This window comes from Thrips palmi, unplaced genomic scaffold (assembly GCF_012932325.1).
Source record: "Thrips palmi isolate BJ-2018 unplaced genomic scaffold, TpBJ-2018v1 HiC_scaffold_17, whole genome shotgun sequence".
Lineage (NCBI taxonomy): Eukaryota > Metazoa > Arthropoda > Insecta > Thysanoptera > Thripidae > Thrips > Thrips palmi.
In genome coordinates this window covers 2905380-2921782 of record NW_023144626.1, presented here as the reverse complement: position 1 = coordinate 2921782, position 16403 = coordinate 2905380, and the positions used below count along the sequence as shown (strand labels likewise).

The following is a 16403-nucleotide window of genomic DNA, read 5'->3' as shown; positions in this document are numbered from 1 at the left end:
GGAGGGTTGAACAGCTGATCACCTGCTCTACGCTTGTCAGAGGGCGGTGGAGAGTTGTCCGCGTCTTCTTTTCTTCCTCTCTCCTTTGCTTTGTTTTTGTTAATGTTGTCTGCTGCTGGAAAAGCAAATGCAATGGCGTGTGCTTGAAACTGATAAAAACACTGTAGATTCGGTTTTATAATGTTGGGAAAATACACCTGAAGCGGTCAGTTAACTGTGCATCAAGTGCAACTGTAATCGCCTCAAACGCAATGTACGTTGAGACTTACTAATGTCCGTGTCTTACCTTAGCCAGCGCGGAAAGACCACTTTGCATTGCAATGGCAAGGGCTATGCCTGGACCTGAAAACACCAGAGGAAGAGGTGACGATCCCGATACCCTCGGGGCCAAAGCATGGGGCCTCGACAGTGGAGAAGGAGGAAGCTCTTACGTCCCCATCGAACCCGACGGCAGAGCCTATTACGATGAAGTGGGCAGCCTCAAGTTCTATCCGCCTCTGTACCGCCAGAGATATGAGACTGTCAAAGGGATTTTAAATGACAAGAGATGGTCTCCTCCCTTCTCATCGGTATGTCAGATTTTCTTGATTGGATTTTTTTGCTATTTAACGTACAATAAATTGTTGAAAGATGTACCTTCAATATTTTTTATTCCTGCCCTAGGTGGTTGAGTTTGGCTGTGCAGAGCTTGCCATGTTTCCTTATTTCAAACAACTTGCCAATGTCACAAAAATCATCATGGTTGACATTGATGCTGATCTTTTAGAATACAATGCTTGCCGAGCTTCACCCTTGACATTTGATTACCTGTGTCCACGGGCGACTCCGCTGCATGTTGAAGTCCTTTGTGGAAGTGTTGCAGATTGTGATGCTCGATTGCAAGGAGCAAATGCTGTTGTTTGCATTGAATTGTGAGTCTAGTATTTGAGGCTTGAATTTTGTTTCATTTCAATGTACATTTCAAGTGCAAAACTAATCAATTACTTATTACCATTTTAGAATTGAGCATTTGGAGATGGATATTGTTGAAAAGTTAGGAGAAACCATTTTTGGATTTATTGAACCGGAAATTGCAATATTCACAACTCCAAACTCAGATTTTAATGTATTATTAAATGGTTTAGATGGAAAGTTCAGACATTATGACCACAAATTTGAATGGTCAAGGAAAGAGTTTCAAGACTGGTGTGTATTGATGTTTTGATAGCAGTTTTCTGCCAATGTGAGGTACAAATTAATGCACTAACAGAGGCTCTTCCGCAGGACAAACAAAATCACATCATGTTATCCTCAGTATCAAGTTGAAATTAGTGGTGTGGGTGTTCCCCCCCAGGGACAAGAAAGTGTTGGTCACTGTTCCCAGTTGGCACTGTTCATCAGAAGCAGAGATTATTCTCCTAGGGTGATTAAGGTAAAGTGTGTTTTCCTCCCATCTCTTTTCATTAAGCATACTATACATGGAAATATTTACTTTTAGAAAAAATACCGAGCAAAAAATTATTTGATTCTGTTTTTTATCAATCAGGATTCTGCAGAAGTATACAATGTTTGTAGGATATATGATCACCCTATGAAACAACCAGATCATAGAAGTGAAGAAGAAAAACTTCAAGATGAAATACGTTATCAGTTAAATAGATTGGGGTACTTTGACCAATATCGAGAGGAGGCCGAAAGCGACTTTGCTTATGTTCCCTTGGAAGACCTCGTGAGGGAGGTTCGGTCTTCCATACCTGAAGCTGACACAGAATCCATCAGGTAAGCATATCCATGGCATCATCAAATGTAGCTTAAACTGGAATTAATAGGAATATGAATTAATCATTTAAAATGATTGATGCTTACTTTTTACTTTACTAATCCTCTTTTTTCTGTTCTTTTAAATTTCAGATGCCAGCTTCCCCCTGATGACATCATAGAAAAGGATGGTATTTTCTTTGTTTCTTTTAATTGTTATGCACCTTGTGACTCTAGCGATGAAGATAATGACAATGCTGAGGATGCTGCTGCTGAAACTGACCGCAATGTGTTGAGTCCTGAGGCTGATTCTCAGAGTGCTGCGAGTGATGAAAGGTGGGATGTTGATGACACGCCTCCAATGTTCCCTGGACCTAGATATCTGGCAGACTATCATATGGCCATGGCATCATTTGACAATGCTGCAAATTTGATGCGGGAAAGACAATCTGATACGGACATGTTTCAAGAAGATTGGACAGATGTAGATGTGGATGACGGTCATGATGAATATGATTCCGAGGAAAGTGAGGTTGCTTATCAGCTTGACTGTGAATGGCAATGGAACTCGTTGGAACATTCTAAACGGTTGTGCACCTCCTGTAATTCAAGAAGTCATGTAAGAGCAGGTGATGCTGAAGCAGGTGTTTCTCAAAGTACCCAACTGAATGAAGATAGCGTGTGTTCTACATCAAGCCCACTAAGTTCCCCTAATCAAGAAAATCCAAATCTCTCATCCAAACGAGAACCAATCACAGATTCTGGTGTTGATTTATCACCCCTTCTAAACCCAAACTGTTCTCAAGATGAGATTGGAGATGTATTTCCAGTTAGTTACAAGTTAGACTTGGGGACCAGCTTACCAATGAAACCAAAAGAATTACCAAAGTCCACCTCTGTAGAAGTGTTACATTTAGATGGATCTTGTAGTCTTAAGCGACGTGCAGGCCTGGAATATGTTGAATTTACTCCTTCCACAAGTGTTGCCCTTTGCTACACTGGGCAAACTTATTGCCACTCTGATAAAATTCCTGAAAGTAGTAACATGTCTTTGAGTTCTGAACGGAAGTCGCTTGATGGTTCTCTGGTGAGAGATGGTGTGGACAGTTGTAGTTTAGACTTTGCTGGCGATAGTGGGTACCCCAACTCCTCATCCCTGCATCATGATGTTGATGTGGACATGACTCCAGAGCAAGTTGATGACATTTCAACCGAAAATGATGAACGGTCCAATCAGTCCCTCTCAGAGGATGAATTCAGCGATTCTTCAGACCGCAGACCCGCCTTACCTCGGAGGATGATTCATCCAAGGCACCCAGTCGTCCCAATAGTGTTTGAAAATGTTGAAAATGGCGATCTTGCCAATAATAATCGGGATGGTGAGGGGAATAATGCTGTGGCTCCGTTGGGTGACGAAAGAGAATTTGTTGCCATAGTGCATGAAGGCAACATGCAACCATTGCTTGCAGCTCCTGTTGTGGATGATGCTGTCGTACCAAATGGACCAGAACCATTCCCCGATTGGTTTGTGGACTTGTTGAGAATTGAAGATGGTGATCAAGTGCGAGTCCCTAAGGAAGCTGAAGAGGTTGTTGAGCATGACGAAGGTTTGGGCGACGACTCAATCTAATTAAGTATTGTTCGTTCAATTAATTTTTTTTCCTTTGTGAAAACAGTTTTTCTTCAAACTAAATGATTGCACAGTTCCTCAGAATATCATGTCAGTAATTCAACTTGAACTGCAAATATTGGTTGTTTTGTTCAATTCAATTGCTTCAAATTTTTACAGAAGTTTTCTCTGTGCCATAGTTCTGAGCACAAACTTGTTTTCATTGGTCGCATTGTTTTTCTTTTTGTATATCATTAGCAGGAAATTTTGTTGCTCTCAACAAATCTGCTATTAATTTTACCATATCAGGAAAAGAGCATCAATTAGTTTTGCCCAGGTCTAGTTGCTACATACGAGGAAAGTCAATAGTGGATCACTTGATTGATTTGTAGATAGTGATCATTTACCCTTGTATAGAGAGGAGTATGAATGGAAACCAACAATTAAAAATGTGAAAGAAATTCCTCATGCCATGACCCTTTACTTAGAGTTTTAATTGTGACTAGATCACTCCCAGTTTTTGAGTTTTGTATAATCTCCCCACCCTCTTTTTAGTGGTATTAAAGACTGTTACTCATTAAGGTAGTATTCATCTGTTTCCCTTCAAAAGTGATCTCTTTTGTTTATTTTAGTTGAGTTTTATGTCATGTGTGTATGTTGTTTGTAGAGTTGTTGGTGTGATGTCACTAGACTTACGCTCGTTAATTTCAAGGGCAATTTTGTAGCCTACTGAACAAGGCGGTACAAGCCCTTCCATAATAATTGCATACAGATTACTTGAGATAGGTTGTTATGAAAATACTTCAATGGCTCATTATCTGATAAGCCAAATTTAGTTCCTGAAAAATGATCCTAATATAACCTGTAAAGGGGTTTGTATTGAATGTTCTCATTTTTAATTAAATGTTACACAATTGTTGGAAGCATAAAATCTGTTTATAACTTTTCAAACAGAAGAACAAACTTTGTCTTAGTTTTGTGTGTGCTCTAGTCTTCAGACTTTTGCTAGAGTAATTGTAACTGTGACTTATGATTTGCTCACTTAAGTATTTTCGTCGTGTTCACAAAGTTTTCTTTTGTTATCTTGAGGGAAGTCCAAGTTTAAGTTGATCTTTGGTTGAATTGTGATATTTATTGCATTTGTACCTATCCTTCCTTCATTTGATTTGTATTGATCTGCCTGACAGGTAGATATCAGAAGTGATTAGCTCCACTCTCTGTGATAATTTTGTTTCTGGGTTGTAGCCTATGCATGCTTGATGTTTGACAAGCTAAATTGTTGTACCTGTTTATTTTCTGTGAACACATTTTACTTAAAACATGTGCATTGTTTTTGAAATTAATGTGTTCACACATTTACTTTGTCAAAGTCAAAGGAAGGTAAGAGAGTGAGGTGCATTTCCAGTGAAAATAGTTATTCTTTAAGTCTTTTCCTGAGCATACATTTATCAGTTTTTGTAAGATTATGTGCCACATATTGCATGTTGAAAAGTTATCTTGTTATTACATTTGTACAAATGAAACCAACTCTTAGTTATGTATTCTCATTTCTTATCCCCTCATAGGGCATAAAAGCAACTTGTTCTGCATCTTTTACTGAGAAATGCTGTTGGGATGAGACCTTTTTAATATCCCAGATGCTGAATGCAATAACATGAAAAGTGTGTGTGTTTGTTAGAACCACATTCTATGTTCATTATGATCGTTTACTTAATTTATCTGCGATGGAAAGTGTACCAGGTCAGAGTATATCACAATAAAAGAGATTCTAAGAATGCTTCATTTACTTCAATTTTTAACAATCAAAGAAAAGTTCCCACCAGAAAAACAGCACAAAATACAGCATTAGCAAAATCCTAAACAAGAAAAAAGAATGATGGCAATAATTACAGTGAAAAAAAAAAAAAAAAAGAGAGACAAATAGACCAGAGGAAATCTTTTTGGTTCATGCAGAAGATGCCAGAGTGCATTGAGTTCAGACTTTGGTTCTAAAAGAAACAGAAAGAAAGAAAATAAAACAACTAAGGTTTGCTATGAGATTTCTTGGCAACAGAAATCTAGAAATAGATTACAATCAGCCCACAACAGTCATTAACAATCTCTAATTCAATTGAAAATAATAATAACAAAAAAACATAAGATGTGGTCAAAAATCAGAATGAAAAGAAAAAGCTTCATTCTGTTTGATTGGCTTCTTCTAAATTTGGGTCAGGTAATTCCAAATCGTGGTTGGATTTAACACTGGAAACGACTTCAAAATCCTTGCCATGTGGTAATAAATCTAATACAGAAGGATTTGGCTCGTTTCTTTCTTCGGTGTCTAACAGTTGTAACATTTGATACTCCTGAACACTCCCTTCGACATGAAGCACTAGTGGAGGAACAGGTGGCAAAGGGGCAGTCTGAGTAGTGGCCGGCTCTGGATTTGCTTGCTTTCTTCTGGCAGACAAAATTCTTTTGCGTACATTTTGACAAATTTTACTGGTTATTACTACCTTTTTTAAGTCTTTCTTTTCAGCCCATCTATCAGCCCATGACGTTTTTGTTGAAACTGGCTCAGCCGAGTCAGTTCCCTCAGTTTCTTCTGATGAATCCAGTTTTGTGTCAGAAATGTGAATTTCCAAAGTGTTAGGTGAGGTGGATGGGTCACAGATTTCTGTCTCCATCTCTTCCACAACTTGCGAAGAGTCATCTTTTTCAGATAGGGTTGATTCAGTTTCTGCTGGATGGCTTTCTAAAGTTACCTCATCTGGTATTTGAGTGCTGTTGCTTAAAGAGTGATTATCTGGTGTTGCTCCTTTTTCTTTCTCATTATGACGCTGGCTTTCTTTCACTGTTGATGTTGTTTTCCGCCTATAGCTTCGGTTGCCACGTTTCTCAATGCGCCTCCTTGATCGCTCTGGAGAGACATTATTTCTTTTACTACCCTTGGATCTGTGATGATGTTTCCGTACTTTGTTCTTCTGATCCAGCCTACTGAGGTCACTTTTCACATCATCATCAGATGACAGGAAAATGGTGGAGGATTGATGTTGCTCTTCAGAGGTCTCCAATACTTCTACTTCCTCCTCAGATTCTTCTTCAGTGATTTCACCCTCTTCCTTTTCTTCAGCTTTGTTTTCTAAGGTAACTTCATCATATTGAGGGTCAATTGATTTAATTGAGTTTTGAAGGCTAATGCAACTATCTACTAGCTGAGAAATAGACGTATCACAAAATTGACTGCCTTCTTTTGAGCTTTGCTGTGCAGTGATATTTTCATCTATTATTTGAATTTCTTCAACCTCATTAGCGGGGACAGTAGTAAGTACTTCAACAACATTCTGACTATTTTCACTAAACAATATATTTTTATCACAATCAAACAAAGCACTATCTGTTACCAGATCGTCAGCTTTAGAATTCACTGTATTCACAATCGGATTCTTACCTAAGTCTGGATCAGAATTAGAAAGCTTGCAGACTTTTTTCACTATTCGCTCTGATGACATGTTCTTAGAAAAGACTTGAATTGTTAAACTTTCCTGGGAATTAGTTGCTTTGGAAATATGGCCTAAGTTTGAATGATTGATTTCAGGTGGAGGTTTTGAAGGCGAGGTTGAAGGTATATTCACAAAACTCGCGGTGTTCTTTTCAAGGTTGACAGTTTCCGTATTTGCACTTGTGTTTGGAATACAAAGCACATCAGTGCCACCTTCACATACAACATCATGATTGTCTAACTGTTTGAGTATGTTATTTCCAATGACAGGTTCACTAACACACTTGGACGGTTCATCATCTCCAGAATCAATGCATATGAGCAGCACATTATTTGTTGCTCTTGAGGGGGAATGTGTAGGGGTAATCGCTACAATTTCTGGCAACCCATCATCAGATTCTGTTTCAGGTTTCTCTGCTCTTTTCAGTACAGTATTGTAGGCTATTTCTTGCATTTCTTGCTCAAGGATATCCAAAAGAGTCCGCTTCTCCTTTTCAGTATTGTTACATTCTTCAACAGATGACAGACTTTGACAAGTGTCGGAGTCAATGTTTGTAGGACCTGGCACCTTTTTCGTCGAGGCTTCAATGGTTTCTCCGCATAAAACCTTCCGTACTTCATCATCAGACATTTTTGTCAACTCCTTCAAACACTTTTCTTTTAACACTTCGATTGTCATACCTTTTAAGATAGGTGGAAGCATGCAATTAAGCTTTTCTTTTTCCATAACAGAGAAAACTTGTTGGATCATTTCTTCCCTGTCATTGATGTAATGAGCTATAGGGTATATCTTTTCAGACAGGTCAATGGATTCTTCGCCACTCGTATCATGGTGTTTTTTCCTTTTAGACAACTTATGTTTTTTAACATTCTTCTTCTTGCTAATCTTGTTTGTTTCACGATCCATTCTCTTATGTCTAGAGAAGATCCCAACCAAAAACCACACAAAACAAATGCTCCCCTCCCCCCGCCCCTCTTCTCCTCCGCAGCCCCGCTGTTGATAGGTTATGATTGTTTGAACTTCATACGTCTTCGACTGTTATAATGACATACTGTGGAAAAGCTTTAAAAATGTTGGATTAAACTCCATTAGACTTCAGTTCAAAGATCTTAACTTTCACTCAACCACTTTCTTGTCTTCTTGTTGGGCTGAGTCCATTAGCGTGACTGTACTGAATCAAAAAGAGACTACCTTAACAAAGGCGGTGGTAAAACCGGCAAAGAAGAATTCAAGAAGTTGAGAATATTTGAAATGTCGAGTAAATTTGTTGCGAGCGTACGAGTACGAGTGACAGATGGTGTTTGGGGGGGTGTTGTTTGACTGCTTGTAAACAACGAAAACAACAATAAAACTCTAGGGTTGCCTCTTGTTACATTCTGCAGAAATGCAAGGCAAATCGGATGGAGTTAATCGTGTTCAAAGGAGTTTCAAAGATGCAGAAACACTGAGACGTGAGGAATTGAACCGTCGAAGATTACTTCGCTTAGAGCAGGTGACTGCCATTTATGCAATTATTGCTATTTTCTTCTAAATCCCGTGTTCTATAATGTCTGTGAAGATGCACATTTTTTAATAAGCCATGTATATTTTCCTTACCCTTGGCCACTCCTGAAGTGGGGTCTCAGTGGCAATGCCTCTCTCATCTATTATGAATCAGTTACTACTTCCTTATTGTGATGGCTGTTTTGTTTTCCATTTAAGGTCAGACAACAGTCTAAGGATGTGGCTAGTCTTGTCCGTCAAAAGGTTCATAGCGAAAGAGAGAAGCAGCTTAGTTTGGTACAAGACCGTGTCAATGCGAGAACTCATCAGTGGCAAGTACGCAAGTTGAAAGAATTACAGGGGGAGTACAACAAAACCGTACAGAATGTTGGCAAAAGCCATGCAGATGCAGCAAATCAAGTACGTGAATTTTGTGAAAGAAAGATTCAGTCTTTTGAGTTGTTTATAAATTATTTCCAATATATATTAACAGTCAATTTTTTCCAGCCCAATGAAGAAGCTGCACAAAGAGAGGAAGCTGAAAAGATTTCATCAGCTGCACAGAAAAGAGGACAAGAAGCCCTGAACCGCCTGAAGGAAGAGGAAAAAGCTCGCCGCAGGGCCAATGATGAGCGGAGGTTTCAATTACTCAATGTTCGAGCAGTGGAAGGAGCTCGTTCTGCTGCAGTTGTTGCCCTACCTTGCCCTGAGTCCACTGTGGGCATTCAAAGGTATTATTAGGCTCTTAGCTCAATTTTTTTATACTTGAAAGTCATTATTGATTCGTGTTTCTCTGCATTTAGCATTCCACCAAAGGCTTCAGTTTGTATTGTTGCACCTCCACCAAAAACATCTGGGCAGAAAAAAAGTAATATGCCAGAGTGGCCTAAAAGATCGTGGTCTCAGCAAGCCTTACCGCTGGGCATGATTGATAATCAGAGGAACAATGAAAAGGTCAGTTTCTTATTGATTTTGAGAGTTTTATGTGTCTGTTGTAGTCGTGATCCTCATTGCAAACTTTTTCACCCAGGGTGATTCATTCAAAGCTGAAGCCAATGAAATGAAAGGGGGGCTAGCCTACAATGCAGATTCTGGTTCTCGACCAGTATCGTCTCATGGTGATTCCTTCAAAAGGCTTCTTGATGAACGTCAATATTTTCCTGAAACCACATCCTTGTCAAATAGACTAGCATCTGTCAGGTACTTATTGAATTTTAGACTAGTTCAAGTTCTATTAAGCAATATAGTAATTTTAACAATATAACTATTGAAATCCAATATTCACATAATGTAAAAATAATTCAAAATACTTTTAGGGACCCAGCCACTGCTTTAAATTCTGATGTCCAACTATATGACTATAGTAGCTGCTTTCCAAGTCAATATGGTAAAACCTCTGGCATTGTGGAAAAAGTACAGTCAGCAGGAGAGGTAATAACAAGTAAAAATTTAGAACCACTTCAATTTTTTTTTTCCATAAACTACAGCAAATTGATACATAGGCTAACTTTCTAAAATAATGTGTTTCAGATAAATGCAAAAGAAGCTGCTGATAAATTTTCTGTGACCTCTGATTCAAAATGCAAGCTCAGCACTGCACAGAGAGATCAGCAACGGGGCAGAGAAGCTCTTCAAAGAGTTCAGGCACAAAGAGATTATAAACATTTCATGGATAGTCTTTCATTGTTAGCAAGGCAAAATGCTGCTCTTAGTAGCTGTAGTGGTGCACCTGAAAAGCCATACATCAAGGTAAATTTTTCACTACTATTAGTAACCTAGCAGATATCAGCATCTGTTTCTTTTCTAAAGATCAACCATATTTACTGTAATTTTAATTGCTGCAGATGAATAATCAAGAAAGTAAGTTGAAGTTGGCTGTTGAAAATCTTTTGCAAGATGCTGAGGTGAATCCTTGTAACAGTACCCAGGAAGCTGACTCAGTTAACACTCCTGGTAAGTCTCTCCTCATCTCCCGGCCTCGGCACTTAATTCTGTTCCCTGTAGTTCCCCAGCATTTAAAGTACAATAGACAATTAATTTTTGCAAATTCTTCCTAGATGGTTCATTAATAGTGTCACATTTTGGAGACACCCCAGGCAGTGCACCACGTCTAAATGTTGGACTCTGGCGAGCACAAGACACCTCTACAGAGCAAGAAGATTATCATAAAGTAGACTCTTCTCCATCAGATTCCATCATCATTGCACCACCTTCTAATGTCTTGCAGTCATTTAGTAATGCTCATCAAGAAAACAATGAAAGAGAAACTGCTTTGAGAAGTCTTGTGCAGAGGATAAATGATGAAAGGCACTCTCTGCTGTCATCAAGACAGCAGCCATTGGTTGTTAAAGAAACTCAAGACATCAACAAGGAGCGGGATATTAGAAACTTAGAGGAAAAAGTACTACAGCAACGAAAACAGTTAAAAGTTCAACGGTCAGAAGTGAAGCGTCTAGGTGACAGCATTGTGGCTCCCGAATGTATGAACACACTACTTGAGAAAGATGAGCAAAACTCATCTCCTGGCACTTCATGTACACATGAAAGTATTATAATTGAGCACTCAGATCCATCTTCTAACTCATCCTCTCACTCGCTTGTCCCTGAATCCCATTTGAAAGGAAAAGGAAAAATGTCTGGAGAAGATGGATCTTTTGTTAAAGATGCTTTGTTCTACAGTATGGATGTTTCCATGTCATCTGTAATTATGGACCAAACTGAGAGCAGCAGTTCTGGTAGTAAGTCATTATCTCTTCATGGTGTACAAGTTCTTGTGAAAGTATGTGGAACTGAGGAAGGTGTGAGCGTGAGTGGGCCCATGAGTAACTTTGGTGATGAAAAAGGAAGAGTGGAGGTAATTGAATTATCTAGTAGGAGTGGAAGCCCAGCTCAGGAAAATGTAGATGGACCAAGACATATTAAGATTTCCTCTGGCAGTATGAAACAGGTTGCTGAAAGCACAAGCCAAAAAATAGTAGAAGAACAACCAGTTCTTAAAAAAACTAAAAGAAGAGAAATCAAATCTGTGAGTGAAAAACCTGATATGGCATGTCAGATAAATTCCAGTTCCCAGCAAATACCAGTAAAGGAAAAGAAACCTAAGCCAGAAATCTTATCCAAGCAAGTTTCAAAGGATGGCAGCAAGAAGAAAACACGTAAAAAGTCAACAAGAAGTGAGGCTGAAATGGATAAGAAATCAACTAAGGATAAAATGAAAATCCGGACAAAAATAGCGGAAGGTTCAGAAACAAATGTTGCCGAAAGAACGCAAGAAAAATTGCTAGAGGACTCTGATGTGCAAGAGCATCTAACTTCAACAAGCACTTCGTATTTGAGTCCTCCTGACAAAGTCCTTTCATCCTTGACTGAGGATATTAAAACATTGATGGCACTTGCTCAGCGTAATATCTTGCCACAATCAGGAACTTCAAGCAATCAAGTTCAACATGGTGGGCCTCTTGTAACCTACATCAATAGACTTCTTGCCATGAGCAGGGAAAGTATTGATCGACTAAATGTTTCCTGTAGTGAGGTATCAACTCCTTCCTCTGCCATTTTCAAATCCTCTGTAACAGATGTTAGTCCTTCTGAAAATACATCTTTAGCAGCACGGACAGAAGGGCAATTTCTGCCATCCAAAAGTATGCGGCGGGATGCTGATGACAGAGCAAAGTTTCAAGAGACTATCCATGATGAAAGTAAGAGTAAACTGTGTTTTTCTGAGCCAGATGAATGGTTGTTGCATTCTGCTTTGTCAGATCAGGGAGCTCTAACTGACATGACGAGACAGTGCCATGAGAAGATTTCTGCATTGACAAAAATGATTGAAGAAGTAAGAAGGCAGGCTGTGGTGAATTCATCCACTGAGGGTGACTCTCTTCTTAGTGGTGACAACCAGTCGAGGAGCACTCTGCATTTAGACTCAACGGCATACATGAGTCCTCCCCCACATGTCCTGGAGTGGGCAGATGTAGCTGCCCCTGCCCTCATTGGGAATGACAAGGACAGTAGAATGTCTCTGGACCCTTACAGCAATGCAGTTGTACAACTTCTAGCCGATGTACGGAGTCATATGTCCTCCAAAGTGACAGAATTGTCAGAACCCCTGACTGCACCACTGTTCAGAACTCCGCCTCATGATGGTTCTAGTGATATTGGTGGACATGTGGAATTAAATTACACAAGGCCTAAACCACCAGTCGCATTTTGGAGGAATATTGAGAGGTAAGTTGTTTGTCTATGTATCATTTTTGCAAAACCCCGTCCCAAAATAAATGAATTTTTTAAATCCGCAGATGTAATGCTATGAGTCCTACTGAACCTCATGAGCTTTCTACCATTCTTGAATTGGGTACCACTCTTCCTGAAAGTATTGGATCTCACGCAACTGCACCAGCATCTCCTGCTCATGGCCTTTCACCTCCATCAACACCTGGAACTCCTCCTGATGTCATTGCTGAACTTATGCGGCGCAACCTTCTGACAAGCCCTTTTGCATGGGCCAAGAAGATGGACAGTGCCCCAAGACAAAGTTCAGGCTCAAGCAGCCCAATGAAGAACAGTGTGGATTCGGATTTGAGCTCTGGAAAGACTGGAGCAGGCCAGTCTGACATTTCGGCCAGCAGAGAAACTAACACTGTTTCTTTTCAAAGCCAGAATTCAAGTTCCAATGGTTCAAAGGACTGGAAAACAAATATCTTGATGTCCCCAGTAGATTTATATTCTTCGGCAGATGAAGTTGAGGGAGACTTTAGGCGAATGGGAATTGGTTGGGTGGGAGCAATGCTTCGTAAAACTAAGGAGGCGGGGGCGTTGAGCACAACATCCAGTTCAGATGGGAGCCCCATGAAAGTTGATAACCCTAACTTGAAAGAGGTGTTCAGTTTGCCTGATGAAGAGCCGATCCTGAGCAGCTCTGTAACAGTTGCAATCAGGCAGGGACGTGGCCATTCTACTCCTATTAAACATCCTTCAGATTTGAGCTCAACTGGATCTCACTCCCATTTGGTCTGAGATGATCTGATGCTAGATGTTTTCATTTTGTCTAGTCTTATAAAAATATGGTGTAGCTACTAAGTTACGATAAATTGCACCTGGGCTTTTCACTCACAATATGAGTAAATATTTACTGGTGCCAGTTCATGTATCATAAATTAATGTCCTCAGGACTAAATTTTTAATCATTTCCATGCAGCATTTTGAAGATGTTCTTTGTTGTATTATGAAACTATAAAATTATCTATATTGCCAGTTAACAAACTGTTTATTATTGTATTATTTGGTTGTTTAAGTTTATCACAAGAGTGTCTATAAATATGGTGAAAATAAAAATAAAATACCAGTGCTTTTAAGCAGATTATTTGGTGTGTTTATCTTTAAACCTTTGCCTAGTCAAAATTTTGGGGAAAAAAAATGCAATTAGATATGCATTAGATCAATCAATTCGGACCAGAAGGTAGTCCGTTTAAAATAACTATAACCTGGGCCAGAGCGCCTGCAGTGGGCGGCATAGGCTGTGCAGCTGAACACGACCGTGGGCTGGTTGCCTAGCCCGCAGGCGGCGCCGCTGCCGCACCTGTGCCAGATTACGAGCCACGCCGACCTGGAGCCGGTTCCACCATGGTTCCACACACGAGGTGGGCGGCATGCACTGCCTCTGGGGAGTACGGACTACGACCCGCCCCGTCTCTATTTTTCCTCACTTTCACTTCGCAAGCTCTCACTGAGTGCGTGGGAGGGGGCCTCGCCGGGCCGCGCGAACACGGGGAACTAATTGCCGGAGGTTCCAGAGCCCCTGGCGGCCCCGGGCGAGCGAGTCAGAAGAGTCACATCGCCGCTCTGCCTCTCTCGCACCCCTACGGAACGCCCCCTGAGTGCGACTGAGGCGGAGCGACTCTTTGGAATCCGTCTGCTAGCTGCTGCCACTGCCCATAGAGGCCCGCCCGTTCGACCCAACAACGCACAGCGACAGCGGGCTGATTTCGAGCAGTGCCTCGTCGCTGTCTCCCTCGCACTCATGGAGCGTTCCGTAGGGGTGAGAGAGAGACAGCCACAAAGCACAGTTCGTTCTGTGCCGCTAAAAGCAAAGCGCTGCGTGTTTCGTACAACGCCTTGGGCGCCGTGCCGCGCGCGGGGGAAAGGGGGGGGGGGAGGCAGGGAGGTGGAAGGCATCCAGAGGGAAAGAATCGGAGACAGAGGTCGGAGGAGGCAGGGGGACTGTGGGGAGCGCAAGGTGAGGCGAGGGTCGGAGGGTCGGCAAAAGGGAAAAGGGTCATTGACTCTGCCCCCTGACATGAGGGTCTTAAATGCCTCGCCGTCACTCAAGGCGCCGCGGCGCACCGGGGGAAAACTACTGGCCCTTGCCGCCCTCGCCGAGCCCAGTCGAGACAGACACAGTGGCTTTCAGGACACAAACAAACAAACGCCTCTGAGGCACGGGCACGATAACCCGCCGGACGTCGCGGACTTCTGAAGCACTGAGTCCAATCGACTGAGTAAATATAATGCGAGCAACAGAAGTCCGGTCTAATGAGGTCGAGCGGCGGGGCCCAGATTCAACCCCCGCTCAAGTTTCATTATTTTTTTGAGTGCTGTTTTGAATGGCTGGTGTTGGTAGGACTGAATTAGTTCGTGCTCCGTTAACGTCTGCTGCGCTGATCGCTGCGGCGTAGTCCACCGCCAGACGTCTGGGGGTGCGAGAGAGGGAGAGAGAGAGAGAGGAAGAGAGAGTCGAGGAGCGACTCCTCGTTTTCGGAAAAGGAAAAGCACGACGCGGCGCCCAAATTAAAGCCACAGCTCAGGGCGCAGGCGCGACGCAGCAGGCTGATTCAGAACAGTGCTTTCGTCGCTCTCTCTCTCTCTCTCTCTCTCTCTCTCTCTCTCTCTCTCTCTCTCTCTCTCTCTCTCTCTCTCTCTCTCTCGCACTTGCTCGAGACGCCCCACGGGTGCGAGAGGGAGAGAGAGAGAGAGAGAGAGAGAGAGAGAGAGAGAGAGAGAGAGAGAGAGAGAGAGAGAGAGAGCGACGACCGGCGGCGGCACCTTGACGGTCCTTTATCACGTGGCCGGGCCTCATTAAACGTTCATGCCCCTATCCCGGACCCTCCCGGACGCGCCCCCTCGCGTTCGGGAAGATGAGCAGGCAAAACTGTGGAACCTGGCAAGCGAGGACATGCCAAATGTCAGCTTGTTGGTCGACTACCCGGCCGAGGCCACTCCCAGGTGGGTTCATGGAGACTGTTTCTCCTTCTTTTTTTACCTTCTACGCGAGAAAACACTATCCGTCATAGCGTGAAAAATTATGCAAAGCTGTTGTGTGCGTGTTATCTGGGGGACGGTGACCCATGCCTAACCTGGCCTCCAACCCCCCTCTCCAGCCAAGTCGCCCCGTCGCCCTGCTAACCATAATAAATAAAGTATGCAAACTGAAAAAGGCAAGGCACGATGACACACGACGCAAAGGGCAGTCAGGGCCGAACCAAACCCGAGCGTTTTGCAAGTCAAATAATAAAAAAACTAAAACGAACAGCTAGACAGTGTTGGAAAAATTAAATCTTCCCATGTGAAAACAATTTTTGAATCGAGAGACTCCAGGATGGCATGGTGTTAAGTTTTCGTCTTTCCGGTTTCCAGCCCCATGGCGGGGCGCGTGGTCCTAACCTAACCTAACGCAGCGTGGTCCACGATGGTCCTACACGGGCGTGGTCTTGGCTTGGCCCGGCGCGCGGGCCGCTTAGACAGTCCGGCACAAATTGTGCTCAGGGGGCGAACGGGGCGAACGGGGCGGCATCATATTGCCAGGAAAGTGGTGCCCTCCGGGGAAATTAGACGCTGGAAAGTCTGACGCGGCCTAAACACGATCACGGCGCCGTCCGTCGCGGAGCTGCCGGACGGGCCTGGACGGGCCGCGGCACGAGTTAACGTCACGTGACGAAGCAGTTACGACAAAACGTCATGTTTTGTTAAATCGCTGCGCGACTCCAAGATCGATCTCCAGAGCGAGGCGCGGATGCCACGTCCCTGCCCCCTCTCCATCCACAGCAAAACGCCCGATGGGTAGGCGATTCATCGTTCGATCCGCCTGTGAGGTAGGCAAA

General features: G+C 42.4%; 3 protein-coding genes across 5 annotated transcripts; 2 read left to right on the top strand and 1 right to left on the bottom strand.

Annotated features, from left to right (window-relative positions):
• The first annotated feature begins 23 nt into the window (after positions 1-23).
• LOC117644097 lies at positions 24-5121 on the top strand. Of its 3 annotated transcripts, none has more exons than XM_034383295.1 (7): positions 24-205; positions 296-569; positions 664-911; positions 1000-1185; positions 1264-1411; positions 1526-1758; positions 1891-5121. In XM_034383295.1, exons 2-7 carry the CDS (start codon positions 321-323, stop codon positions 3365-3367), a joined length of 2541 nt encoding a protein of 846 aa, XP_034239186.1. In that variant the 5' UTR covers positions 24-205; positions 296-320; the 3' UTR covers positions 3368-5121. The 3 variants fall into 3 exon arrangements, with proteins under 3 accessions (XP_034239186.1, XP_034239185.1, XP_034239184.1); XM_034383294.1 differs by having other exon boundaries at positions 292-569; XM_034383293.1 differs by having other exon boundaries at positions 24-569.
• Positions 5109-7791, bottom strand: LOC117644099 (slender lobes-like protein). Its single transcript, XM_034383301.1, has one exon. The coding sequence runs from the start codon at positions 7732-7734 to the stop codon at positions 5521-5523; it is 2214 nt and encodes a 737-aa protein (XP_034239192.1). The 5' UTR covers positions 7735-7791; the 3' UTR covers positions 5109-5520.
• Positions 7792-7878: 87 nt separating this feature from the next.
• On the top strand, positions 7879-13663 carry LOC117644095 (microtubule-associated protein futsch-like). The gene is made up of 10 exons (XM_034383292.1): positions 7879-8320; positions 8530-8730; positions 8818-9041; positions 9114-9264; positions 9341-9510; positions 9627-9741; positions 9841-10059; positions 10155-10263; positions 10368-12534; positions 12606-13663. The coding sequence occupies exons 1-10, from the start codon at positions 8213-8215 to the stop codon at positions 13321-13323; spliced, it is 4182 nt and encodes a 1393-aa protein (XP_034239183.1). The 5' UTR covers positions 7879-8212; the 3' UTR covers positions 13324-13663.
• Positions 13664-16403: the final 2740 nt, after the last annotated feature.

Coding starts and splice junctions, on each gene's coding strand:
- LOC117644097 (XM_034383295.1), top strand. CDS start 321: ATGGCAAGGGCTATGCCTGGACCTGAAAACACCAGAGGAAGAGGTGAC. Junction 570..663: donor GGTCTCCTCCCTTCTCATCG/GTATGTCAGATT, acceptor TTCCTGCCCTAG/GTGGTTGAGTTTGGCTGTGC. Junction 912..999: donor GCTGTTGTTTGCATTGAATT/GTGAGTCTAGTA, acceptor TTACCATTTTAG/AATTGAGCATTTGGAGATGG.
- LOC117644099 (XM_034383301.1), bottom strand. CDS start 7,734: ATGGATCGTGAAACAAACAAGATTAGCAAGAAGAAGAATGTTAAAAAA.
- LOC117644095 (XM_034383292.1), top strand. CDS start 8,213: ATGCAAGGCAAATCGGATGGAGTTAATCGTGTTCAAAGGAGTTTCAAA. Junction 10,060..10,154: donor CTGAAAAGCCATACATCAAG/GTAAATTTTTCA, acceptor TAATTGCTGCAG/ATGAATAATCAAGAAAGTAA. Junction 10,264..10,367: donor TGACTCAGTTAACACTCCTG/GTAAGTCTCTCC, acceptor AATTCTTCCTAG/ATGGTTCATTAATAGTGTCA.